We start from the raw sequence: 13,659 nt of genomic DNA, 5'->3' as shown, positions 1-13,659 counted from the left end.
TCCCCAGCATGAAAAAATTAGTGGACCACAGAATTATTGTGAGCAAAAATGTGCCACAAATGAAAAAAGGTTTAGAACCATTGCTCTAGATTCTAGAATATATCCTCATGATGTTGGAGACAGACTTGTATACGCTGCGCAAAATTGTCTTGGTTTTGTGGTCTTGGTTCATTGGTTTTATGCTGAAGCGCACTTCCTGCTACCTGGGCATGTCAATAGCAAAAATATTGTTTACAGAAAGGGGCACATTGGGAAGTCTCACAGAGAACGCCACACCCAGTGCGCGGTATGTGTAGACATTTGTGGACGTAATGTTCCGTACGAATATGGAAACGAATATCAAACGGTGAATATGGAACATTATGTGATGGTGCTGGATTATGTGAGCGTAGTCAGTTTTACTTTGTAACTTAATGCATGGGTGAGCGTATTCAGTTTTACTTTGTAACATCATGCATGGTTGAGCGTAGTCAGTTTTACTTTGTAACATCTTGCATGGGTGAGCGTAGTCAGTTTTACTTTGTAACGTCATGAATGGGTGACCGTGGTCAGTTTTACTTTGTAACGTCATGCATGAGTGAGCGGAATCAGTTTTACTTTGTAATGGTATGCATGAATGCACGTATTCAGTTGTACTTTGTAACTTAATGCATGGGTGAGCGTAGTCAGGTCTCCTTTGTAACTTAATGCATGGGTGAGCGTAGTCAGGTCTACTTTGTAACGTCATGAATGGGTGACCGTAGTCAGTTTTACTTTGTAACTTAATGCTTGGGTGAGCGTAGTCAGTTTTACTTTGTAACGTCATGAATGGTTCATTGGTTTTATGCTGAAGCGCAATTCCTGCTACCTGGGCATGTCAATAGCAATAATATTGTTTACAGAAAGGGGCACATTGGGAAGTCTTACAGAGAACGCCACACCCAGTGCGCGGCATGTGTAGACATTTGTGGACGTAATGTTCCGTACGAATATGGAAACGAATATCAAACGGTGAATATGGAACATTATGCGATGGTGCTGGATTATGTGAGCGTAGTCAGTTTTACTTTGTAACTTAATGCATGGGTGAGCGTATTCAGTTTTACTTTGTAACGTCATGAATGGGTGAGCGTAGTCAGTTCTACTTTTTAACGTCATGAATGGGTGACCGTAGTCAGTTTTACTTTTTACCTTCATGCATGGGTGAGCGTAGTCAGTTTAATTTGTAACGTCATGCATGAGTGAGCGTAGTCAGTTTTATTTTGTAATGTTATGCATGAATGCACGTATTCAGTTTACTTTGTAACGTCATGCATAGAGAATTTTTTTTCTAAGGCCACTTTGGCCAAGATCTTGCTATTTAAACCAAAAACGTGACAATTTATATCAGTCAATCCTTAGTTTCGTCACGCAGTTTTGTACATATATGTTAAGCTAATACAACAGAGTGTGTCAATATGTTATGTAGAATATAAGCGACTTAGTATTAATTATGAGGCTCTACAAGAAGCCTAAATCGTGTTGGGCGGTGACATTTCGGGCTATTAACTTCCTTTGATGTATCTCTGCCAGGTTTCACGATAATTAACAACTTCACCACTTTGAATATGTAAATGTGATGAATGAAACGACGAAATTGTGTGGTGATAAAAACAAATGATTCCAGTATCGTAGATATAGACGTGTAAATAATTCTTGCAATGTAGAGGTCCAAATAAATATATAGTAATGTTGAGGGTTGCTAAAGTTTACGGCAAACCCAACAGGCAGGTTATTAAGGTCGTGACACGGCTTGTTAAAATTTAGAAAACTGTTATCCCCAACAAAAAACCATCAGTAGCCCAATTAGTAAAACATTTTTAAACTGCCAATTAAGGTTATTGTTTACTAATTGAGATTCCAGCCTACATATACGAATGCTGTCAATCATGTTTTGTCGACGTATGATTGAATCATCTCATTGGCATACACGACCAGTATAATCCATGGAAGTTGGTCCCAAGATAGTAAAGTTCAGTGTGGCGATCGGGTCGTGAATAAAGCGCCGTTAGGTCAGGTACCGAATAGATTAGCACCGTAGGTCAAAGATAGGTAACTTGTGGCTGATAGGGCAGTGGGTCCGAGGATAGGAGGTTGAGGGAGATAGGGCAGTAGGTCGAGAAGAGAGAGGTTGCGGGAGATAAAGCGGTGGTTCGAGGATGCGAAAGTTGGGGAGATAGAGCAGTGGGTCGAGGTTAGGAAGGTTGAGGGAGGTCGGGCAGTGGGTCGAGGATAGGGAGATAGCGTAGTGGGTCGAAGATAGGGAGGTTGAGGGAGATAGGGCAGTGGGTCGAGGATAAGGAGATAGCGTAGTGGGTCGAGGATAGGAAGGTTGAGTGAGATAGGGCGGTGGGTCGAGAAAGGGCGGTGGGTCGAGAATAGGAAAGTTGAGGGAGGTCGGGCAGTGGGTCGAGTATAGGTAAGTAGATGGAGATAGGGCAGTGGGTCGAGGACAGTTTTAAGTGTCTTTAACGGAGTCCTGCGACCCAGAGCGGAGGGCTTCGCGACCCAAATTTGGGTCGCGACCCCGTAGTCGCGGATCCCTGCTCTAGAACACTGGTTTTCAACCAGTGGGCCATGGCCACTGGTCCACAGGAACATTTAAAGGTGGGCCACAGACCTTTTAAAAATTGCTAGAGTTGCTGATAAAGTTAGTTAAATTTGATAGTAGTAGCAACGGATGATGCTGTTTTTTGTTACATGGTGGTAATTTCCACCTAATTATTATTAAAGTGAAAGTGTCAATTTTCGAAGAATTTTTTTTATGTTTTTCGTGAAATTTTTCCCCAGCATGAAAAAATTAGTGGACCACAGAATTATTGTGCAGCAAAAATGTGCCACAAATGAAAAAAAGGTTTGCTCTAGATTCTAGAATATATCCTCATGATGTTGGAGACAGACTTGTATACGCTGCGCAAAATTGTCTTGGTTTTGTGGTCTTGGTTCATTGGTTTTATGCTGAAGCGCAATTCCTGCTACCTGGGCATGTCAATAGCAATAATATTGTTTACAGAAAGGGGCACATTGGGAAGTCTTACAGAGAACGCCACACCCAGTGCGCGGCATGTGTAGACATTTGTGGACGTAATGTTCCGTACGAATATGGAAACGAATATCAAACGGTGAATATGGAACATTATGCGATGGTGCTGGATTATGTGAGCGTAGTCAGTTTTACTTTGTAACTTAATGCATGGGTGAGCGTATTCAGTTTTACTTTGTAACGTCATGAATGGGTGAGCGTAGTCAGTTCTACTTTTTAACGTCATGAATGGGTGACCGTAGTCAGTTTTACTTTTTACCTTCATGCATGGGTGAGCGTAGTCAGTTTAATTTGTAACGTCATGCATGAGTGAGCGTAGTCAGTTTTATTTTGTAATGTTATGCATGAATGCACGTATTCAGTTTACTTTGTAACGTCATGCATAGAGAATTTTTTTTCTAAGGCCACTTTGGCCAAGATCTTGCTATTTAAACCAAAAACGTGACAATTTATACCAGTCAATCCTTAGTTTCGTCACGCAGTTTTGTACATATATGTTAAGCTAATACAACAGAGTGTGTCAATATGTTATGTAGAATATAAGCGACTTAGTATTAATTATGAGGCTCTACAAGAAGCCTAAATCGTGTTGGGCGGTGACATTTCGGGCTATTAACTTCCTTTGATGTATCTCTGCCAGGTTTCACGATAATTAACAACTTCACCACTTTGAATATGTAAATGTGATGAATGAAACGACGAAATTGTGTGGTGATAAAAACAAATGATTCCAGTATCGTAGACATAGACGTGTAAATAATTCTTGCAATGTAGAGGTCCAAATAAATATATAGTAATGTTGAGGGTTGCTAAAGTTTACGGCAAACTCAACAGGCAGGTTATTAAGGGCATGACACGGCTTGTTAAAATTTAGAAAACTGTTATCCCCAACAAAAAACCATCAGTAGCCCAATTAGTAAAACATTTTTAAACTGCCAATTAAGGTTATTGTTTACTAATTGAGATTCCAGCCTACATATACGAATGCTGTCAATCATGTTTTGTCGACGTATGATTGAATCATCTCATTGGCATACACGACCAGTATAATCCATGGAAGTTGGTCCCAAGATAGTAAAGTTCAGTGTGGCGATCGGGTCGTGAATAAAGCGCCGTTAGGTCAGGTACCGAATAGATTAGCACCGTAAGTCAAAGATAGGTAAGTTGTGGCAGGTAGGGCAGTGGGTCCGAGGATAGGAGGTTGAGGGAGATAGGGCAGTAGGTCGAGAAGAGAGAGGTTGCGGGAGATAAAGCGGTGGTTCGAGGATGCGAAAGTTGGGGAGATAGAGCAGTGGGTCGAGGTTAGGAAGGTTGAGGGAGGTCGGGCAGTGGGTCGAGGATAGGGAGATAGCGTAGTGGGTCGAAGATAGGGAGGTTGAGGGAGATAGGGCAGTGGGTCGAGGATAAGGAGATAGCGTAGTGGGTCGAGGATAGGAAGGTTGAGTGAGATAGGGCGGTGGGTCGAGAAAGGGCGGTGGGTCGAGAATAGGAAAGTTGAGGGAGGTCGGGCAGTGGGTCGAGTATAGGTAAGTAGATGGAGATAGGGCAGTGGGTCGAGGACAGTTTTAAGTGTCTTTAACGGAGTCCTGAGGCTCCGTACGGAGCACTTTAAGAACCCAAAGTCTACGTAGGAGGATACAATTGGTTTTGAGAGTTTAGGCATTATATTTACCAAAACACAATTAAAATCTAAAAAATAACACGCGAAAACTGACAAAACGAGGTAATATCACAACCACGAAAGACTGTCTGAATGGCAAAAGTATCTGAGCGCTTTTTAAACGTTCATTGTTACTTCAATTTTGCACTTATGCTGATTGGCCAATGTTACGACAGTAAATAAGGAAGTGTATACTCGGAGAAACATTCAAAATTATAATCAGAGATTTATAAAGTTGTTATACATAAATACGCTGCACAGACGCGATGCTCATATTTATGAAAAATTTAAATTGTTTCGCGACCCAGAGCGGAGGGCTTCGCGACCCAAATTTGGGTCGCGACCCCGTAGTCGCGGACCCCTGCTCTAGAACACTGGTTTTCAACCAGTGGGCCATGGCCACTGGTCCACAGACCTATTAAAAATTGCTAGAGTTGCTGATAAAGTTAGTTAAATTTGATGGTAGTAGCAACGGATGATGCTGTTTTTTGTTACATGGTGGTAATTTCCACCTAATTATTATTATAGTGAAAGTGTCAATTTTCGCAGAATTTTTTTTATGTTTTTCGTGAAATTTTTCCCCAGCATGAAAAAATTAGTGGACCACAGAATTATTGTGCAGCAAAAATGTGCCACAAATGAAAAAAGGTTTAGAACCATTGCTCTAGATTCTAGAATATATCCTCATGATGTTGGAGACAGACTTGTATACGCTGCGCAAAATTGTCTTGGTTTTGTGGTCTTGGTTCATTGGTTTTATGCTGAAGCGCACTTCCTGCTACCTGGGCATGTCAATAGCAAAAATATTGTTTACAGAAAGGGGCTCATTGGGAAGTCTTACAGAGAACGCCACACCCAGTGCGCGGCATGTGTAGACATTTGTGGACGTAATGTTCCGTACGAATATGGAAACGAATATCAAACGGTGAATATGGAACATTATGTGATGGTGCTGGATTATGTGAGCGTAGTCAGTTTTACTTTGTAACTTAATGCATGGGTGAGCGTATTCAGTTTTACTTTGTAACATCATGCATGGGTGAGCGTAGTCAGTTTTACTTTGTAACATCTTGCATGGGTGAGCGTAGTCAGTTTTACTTTGTAACGTCATTAATGGGTGACCGTGGTCAGTTTTACTTTGTAACGTCATTCCTGATTGAGCGGAATCAGTTTTACTTTGTAATGGTATGCATGAATGCACGTATTCAGTTGTACTTTGTAACTTAATGCATGGGTGAGCGTAGTCAGTGTAACGATCAATCTTTCCCTTTTTAAATCATAATATTGTTATGGGTCATTCAACACCTATTATGACGTCACATAGATGTCACGTGACAAGAGCCCGCGTTTGACCGACTCAGACTCAAGGTCAGCCCGTTGTTTCAGGTTGCGCTTTGCATTTGGCAGCGCTGTTTTAGGTTAGGTTTTTGCTTAGAATGTTTAGGTTTCCGACTTTGCTTTACCGTCGGTATAGGTCCATTTAGGTTATTGATTAGTTAGTGAGCTGCACATTTATTTAGTTTATTGTTAATCAAGCATGTTTGTCCTATAGATGTAGACTTGTAGTTGGTAGCCCAAAAAATTCTTTAAATATACGGTATACGGCACACGGTATTAGAATATAATTTACAGTACACCGTATTATCTTTCGTCACTCAATAAAAGAACTGGATTAATTGGTTTCAAATAAATTTAACACATTGCAAGTTAGTGGCAATCATATTGGACGAAGGAATTTAGGAATACAGCCAGCTATATAGTCTACAGGCCGGCCATCTCGGTCGGGACGTATTTGTCGCCTTCAAATATCATCAGGTTAAAGGGCGTCACTTACATCGTTTAAAGAATTTTGTGGCATTGAGTGGACAAGCCACTCAACGCATTTAGGATTGCCCAGGCCACAATTCAAGATTGACTTGTACAAATAGATTTCACTGACTGATTATTGTAAATTCAATTCTCTAATCATATCATTTATGATGGCTTCAAACAGTTCAAGTGCTGATTGGCAAGTTTTTGATGATGCTAAAAGTACTGCATCTAATGGCTCGCATTGTAGCAAGATGTCTAGTGTCAGCCAGCGCTCGGAGCGTGCTCGTTTAACAAAGTTAAAGTTGGAGGAGATGGAGAATGAAGCCCAGCTCCAAAGACGCAAAGTAGAAATGGATCAAAGAAAAGTGGAAATGGATCAGAAAAAGGTGGAAATGGAGCAGAAAAAGGTTGAAATAGAGCAGAAAAAGGTTGAAATGGACCAGGCAAAGCTCGAAATTGATATTAACTTGTCACGCGCTAAGGCATCCATGATAGATGAGGAATTAGAATCTCTAGCGTCCGCCAGCCGGGCACCTTCATGTGTAGGTTCTATTTCTTCGTTATGACAAGATGTAACTCAAGTTTTAAATGTGCCTCCCGCAATGCCAAATAATGCATATGGCGAACAAGTTAATGCATGTCTTGATGAAGTTGAACCAGCATCAGTTTTTCATGAGCACCAGACAAAGCAAACTCCTTCATTTCAAAGTCATCCTAGCCCACCCATTGCGTCACAAACATACATGAACAAGGATTATCTCCCTAGCATACAACAAGCAAATCATCCTTATCTTGGTCAGGTTCCCCAGTCGGAACAACAACGCTACTCAGGTGCTGAATACCACTCACCGGGAAGACATAACGAGCAATGTAAGATTAACCATACTGCTGCGGATAGATATCACCCAGTCTATCAAGCACCACAAGAGATGCAATATAATTCATCTTTTACATACAATAGCATTCTGCAACCTCAACCAAGAAGACAGGAGTCTAAACATGTTCCTGATAGACAAGTTTTTATGCAAGGTAATCCAACTAGCTATAGCCATGGGCCTACACCAGTTTCGGTTGGTGATAACCAAAATTCAATGAGTCTTGCTGATGCTCTGTATTGCATGGCATCTTCAATTAGACAAGGGCCTCAAGAAATAGAGAAATTTGATGGAGATGCATTGAGTTATCACAGGTTTATTCAAAATTTTGATGATATGTATGATAGTAAAATTGCAGATCCTCGTACTAAACTCAACTATTTGATTGATCAATGTACCGGAAAAGCCAGAAAAGCAATTGAATCGTGTATCATAGTGAAACCACCTTTGCAAGGCTATCTTGATGCACGCTCAATTCTCAAACAACAATTCGGACCAGATTACAAAGTTGTAAACGCATTTATGGATTCACTCAAAAATGGTCCTAGCATAAAACCACAAGATTCTGAAGCATTATATGATCTTGCCACACAAATGCGTAATTGTGGTATCATTTTGACGAATTGGGAACATAGCTCTAAGCTTGACAGTCAAGAGCTGTTTGACAAAATCTATTTACGACTTCCAGTACCAATGCAAAGAGAGTTCACAAGACATCATACATCTACTTACAATAGTGACAAAGAACCAACATATCATGATTTGTATAAATTTGTTAATCAATCTGCAATATTGGCAGATACTAGGCTGAGCCGTCTCACTGCAGAGCAAAATTTGAAGAATAGAAATGCTATGCCAAAAAAGAGCTATAATTCTACCAAGGTGTCCGCTTATGTCACCCAAACATCACAAGTTAAGTCGTCCAATGTGTTTTCGGATCGTTTACTTTGTGATGGACCCCACAGGTTGTGGAAATGTGAATCCTTTATCAAGAAGTCTGTTCCAGACCGTACAAAGTTTATTCAGTCAAAAGCTTTATGTTTCAATTGTTTTCGTACCAAGCATGTAGCACGCAACTGTCCCAGTGACAACCGATGCAAAATGGAGAACTGCGGAAAATTGCACCATTCGCTTCTACACAACCAAGAACGTATCAGACAGGACAAGCCTTCTGATAGAAATGCAGCAAGTGACACTTCAACTCATGTTGTCAATGAAGCACTGATGCATCAATTCTCAATTCAAGGAAAAGGGTATATCTCATGATTGTACTGGTTAATGTAACTTCGTCAGATGGTTCACACTCTGTGAAAACCACTGCACTTCTTGATTATGGCTCAAATGCAACTCTTTGTAAGCTAAGTCTTATGAAGAAACTCAAGGTGAAAGGAAAGCAAGATTCTTTCACTATTTCCACAGTCAATGGCCTACATAAGCAAAACGGCTACAGATTGCACCTAAATGTTAAGGGTCTACAGGAATCTGGCGAGTTTATGTTGGAAGATGTTCTAGCTGTTGAGTCACTTCCAATACTTTCAGATGGACTTCCTACAAAGGCAGATATATAAAGTTACCGGCATCTTAACGGTATCGATTTTCCTGACATAGGGAATCATGAACCAGAATTATTGATTGGTGCTGATAATTATGAAGCTCTAATAATTCAAGATAAAAGACTAGGGAATAAAGGCCAACCTGCAGCTGTTCATACTCCACTTGGATGGACACTCATAGGCAAAGATGTTTCAAAGGGGACCAATGGTATGTCTATCAATTTTGCTAATGTTGAAAGAGATGTTCTTTGTGAGCAGTTGCAACGAATGTTTAATTGTGACTTTAGTGAATCTGACTTCACTGAAGAATTTGCACCATCGATCGAAGATACGAGAGCTTTGTCAATCATGAAAGATTCAATATGTAAGGTCGATGGTCACTATCAAATGAGGTTACCATGGAAATGTGAAGAACCACAATTCCCACAGAGTTATAAATTTGCAAAGAAACGACTTGATTATTTGAAGAGAAAATTCCAACGTGATCCAGGGTATTTTGATAAATACAAAGAAAAAATTCATGAATATATTGACAATGATTATGCTAAGAAAATACCTGAAGACCATGTCCCATCTGATGAAAGGAAGATTTGGTATTTACCTCATCACTCAACTGGTGAAAAGTTTAGGCTTGTGTTCGATTGTTCATTCAAGGTGGACAATATCTCTCTCAACAATCATGTATTACAAGGACCAGACCACTGCTTAAATCTTGTTGGAGTTCTGACCAGATTCAGGCAGGAAGACATAGCCTTTGTGTGTGACATAAAGGGAATGTTTCATCAAGTTAAAGTTCATCCTGATGATTGGGATTCTCTGAAATTCCTATGGTATCCAAATGATGACATTTCAAAAGAACCTGAATCTTACTTTATGACAAGAAGTCTTTTTGGCCTAACCAGTTCACCCAGTGAAGCTGGATATGCTTTAAAAAGAGCTGCAATAGATAATGAAACAAATGCTAATATTGATGTTTTAAATACAGTTAATAATAATTTTTATGTTGATGACTGTTTGAAATCTTGTGATTCTTCTCATTGTGCTATTGATGTCATTAATCAGTTAAATTGCTTGTTATCTAATGTAGGTTTTCATCTTACCAAGTATCGCAGTAACTTCCGGTCTGTTCTTTCTTCTATTTCAGATATAGACAAAGCTAAAGATAGTTTTTTGGATTTAACTCTTGATAAATCATATTGCTCTAAGACACTTGGTATTATTTGGAATAATGTCAACGACCAGTTCACTGTGAAAGTGGACATAAAGCCAAAGCCTCTCACGAGACGTGGTTGTCTCTCTATGATATCACAAATATATGATCCATTGGGTATGATGCAGCCATTCATCTTACCAATGAAAAGCCTCATGCAAACTTTATGTGCTCAAGATATTGGATGGGACTCTCTGATCCCAACCCGGTATGAAGAAATATGGCAAAAATGGGTTAACGAGCTTCCGAAATTGCAGGAAGTGTCAATTCCCAGATGTTTCAAACCACCAGGATTTAAGACGGACCACATTGAGCTTCATACATTTTGTGATGCCAGCCAAGTTGGATATGGTGCAGTGAGTTATTTGCGTATGACGTCACAGAATGGTGTTATTCATTGCTCATTTGTTTTGGGAAAATCTCGAGTGACACCCAGAAAACAGATTACCATCCCAAGATTGGAGCTATGTTCAGCTGTACTCGCAGTGAAGCTCAGTCGATTTGTCCTAAAGGAGTTGGAATACAAAGTCAACAATGTTTATTACTGGACAGATTCAACTTCAGTGCTCCAGTATCTATCAAATACATCAGCAAGGTATCATGTTTTTGTAGCTAACCGAGTGGCTCAAATTCACAATAGTTCATCGATTTATCAATGAAGACATGTAGACACTAAGAATAACCCTGCAGATGTAGCATCACGAGGATTAAGTCCTAGATGTATCGACAAAGCCATTTCTTGGTTTAACGCACCTAAATTTCTTTGGCATTCTCAGGAACACTGGCCTAAGCGTCCTGAAGTTTTACCTCAAATTCCTGAAAATGATCCTGAAGTCAAGACTATAATAAATACGAATGTTAATATGGAAAAGGATAATGTCAAGTCTGTATTGTCTATGCTTATGGAGCGCTACTCGGATTATGGGCGACTTCAAAGGGCAATTGCTTGGATAATACGTTATTTGCACAAAGTCAAATTTCAAGATATAGGCAGATTGAATATTGATGAGCTGGATTATGCCACTCATGAAATTCTCAGAATCACTCAGCGCGATGTGTTCTCTAAAGAAATGAAGTATCTTGGAATGATTAATAAAGAACATAAGGTTCCGAAGAGTCAACTTTGTAAAGGTCAATGTCAGTCACTTCAGAATTTATGTCCATTTATCAAAGATGAATTGATGAGAATTGGAGGACGTCTTCAACATTCTTTGCTACCACTTCATAGCAAACATCAAATAATTCTACCTAAAGATCACCATGTGACAAGATTACTCATCAAAAAGTACCATGAGCAAGAGGGACATAGTGGCACATTACATGTTCTTGCAGTCATTCGAGAACGATACTGGATAATAGATGGTCAATCTACTGTTCGCTCTTACCTAAGGAAATGTCTTAAATGCCGCATGCAAAGAGCAAAGGTTGGCAAACAAGTTATGGCACCTCTTCCTGCCAGCAGGGTAACCCCAGGTCATCCAGCCTATACATGGACTGGAATAGATTATATGGGGCCAGTCATAATCAAGCAAGGAAGAAGCACAATAAAGCGATATGTTTGTGTTTTCACATGTATGTCTTCTCGTGCTGTTCATCTCGAAGTTTCACATTCTTTGGAGACCAATTCGTTTTTAAATGCCTTGGAACGATTTTCAAGTCGTCATATCATGCCAAAGGAGATCTACTGTGACAATGCCTCTACATTTGTTGGGGCCGAACGAGAACTCAAGGCTGCAATAAAGTCCTGGAACAATGATCAAGTACACAACTATATGCTTAATCGTGGTGTCAAGTTCATACACTCACCTCCACTTGCTTCCCACCAAGGAGGATGTTGGGAAAGAATTATTCGTACAGTTCGTAAAGTTTTGTATGCACTGGTTGGAGAAAGAGTGCTTGATGATGAAGGCCTACAAACGTTTCAGTGCATTGTGGAACGAATCATCAACAATCGTCCTATCACCTCATCCAGTGACGATGCTGCGGATGCCCCTCCTCTAACTCCAAAGATGATGTTGACGGGTCAACTTGAATCGTCGCTTTCTCCTGGAGAGTTCAATCGAGCAGATGGATATCGTAAATCCTGGAAACTAGTCCATCGCTTAGCGGATCAATTTTGGTCACAATGGATCAAGCAATATCTTCCTCAACTTCAGGCCAGACAAAAGTGGCTCCATCCTGAAAGAAACTTCAGAAAGGGCGATTTAGTTCTCGTTGTAGATGTGAACACCAAGCGAGGCTTATGGCCCAAAGGAATCATCAGGGAGACCTTTCCTGACAGTAATGGTCATGTTAGAAGAGTGCGTGTAGACACTGCCTCTTCATCTTTCATTCGTGATATCAGAAAATTATGCTTCCTAGAAGAATTGTGAAGCATGATTGTAATGGCTAAATGTTACAATATATTTAATGAGGCTTTGCTCTATATGAGCTTTATTGAGGCTATTAAGACAATTTGGCTTTTGGTCGCTAAGACATATGTTTATATGTATATATTCATTTTGTATAATTCCATCAATTTGTGGAGTGATGTTTCATGAGTTTTGTTCGATTACTAGTTATGTTTTTTGTGATTTATTGATCGTTTTGTTTTGAAATAACTTTCCACGGTCCCGGTCAAGTTATTGGGGGCGGTATGTAACGATCAATCTTTCCCTTTTTAAATCCTAATATTGTTATGGGTCATTTAACACCTATTATGACGTCACATAGATGTCACGTGACAAGAGCCCGCGTTTGACCGACTCAGACTCAAGGTCAGCCCGTTGTTTCAGGTTGCGCTTTAGGCAGGTAGGTCCATTTAGGTTATTGATTAGTTAGTGAGCTGCACATTTATTTAGTTTATTGGTAATCAAGCATGTTTGTCCTACAGATGTAGACTTGTAGTTGGTAGCCCAAAAAATTATTTAAATATACGGTATACGGCACACGGAATTAGACTATAATTTACAGTACACCGTATTATCTTTCGTCACTCAATAAGAAGAACTGGATTAATTGGTTTCAAATAAATTTAACACATTGCAAGTTAGTGGCAATCATATTGGACGAAGGAATTTAGGAATACAGCCAGCTATATCGTCTACAGGCCGGCCATCTCGGTCGGGACGTATTTGTCGCCTTCAAATATCATCAGGTTAAAGGGCGTCACTTACAGTCAAGTCTACTTTGTAACGTCATGAATGGGTGACCGTAGTCAGTTTTACTTTGTAACTTAATGCATGGGTGAGCGTAGTCAGTTTTACTTTGTAACGTCATGAATGGGTGAGCGTAGTCAGTTTTACTTTTTAACGTCATGCATGGGTGAGCGTAGTCAGTTTTACTTTGTAACGTCATGCATGAGTGAGCGTAGTCAGTTTTATTTTGTAATGTTATGCATGAATGCACGTATTCAGTTTACTTTGTAACGTCATGCATAAAGAATTTTTTTTCTAAGGTCACTTTGGCCAAGATCTTGCTATTTAAACCAAAAACGTGACAATTTATAC

General features: G+C 39.9%; 1 protein-coding gene across 1 annotated transcript; it reads left to right on the top strand.

Moving 5' to 3' along the window:
• Nucleotides 1–8,670: 8,670 nt before the first annotated feature.
• Nucleotides 8,671–12,543, top strand: LOC144411797 (uncharacterized). The gene is made up of 3 exons (XM_078109386.1): nt 8,671–8,761; nt 9,017–10,527; nt 10,948–12,543. Exons 1-3 carry the CDS (start codon nt 8,671–8,673, stop codon nt 12,541–12,543), a joined length of 3,198 nt encoding a protein of 1,065 aa, XP_077965512.1.
• Nucleotides 12,544–13,659: the final 1,116 nt, after the last annotated feature.

This window comes from Styela clava, chromosome 15 (assembly GCF_964204865.1).
Source record: "Styela clava chromosome 15, kaStyClav1.hap1.2, whole genome shotgun sequence".
Classification (NCBI taxonomy): domain Eukaryota; kingdom Metazoa; phylum Chordata; class Ascidiacea; order Stolidobranchia; family Styelidae; genus Styela; species Styela clava.
Note: the sequence above shows the minus strand (reverse complement) of the source record. Positions and strands in the feature narration are given on the sequence as shown.

Coding starts and splice junctions, on each gene's coding strand:
- LOC144411797 (XM_078109386.1), top strand. CDS start 8,671: ATGATTGTACTGGTTAATGTAACTTCGTCAGATGGTTCACACTCTGTG. Junction 8,762..9,016: donor TGGCTCAAATGCAACTCTTT/GTAAGCTAAGTC, acceptor TTCCTGACATAG/GGAATCATGAACCAGAATTA. Junction 10,528..10,947: donor GCCAAGTTGGATATGGTGCA/GTGAGTTATTTG, acceptor TGGCATTCTCAG/GAACACTGGCCTAAGCGTCC.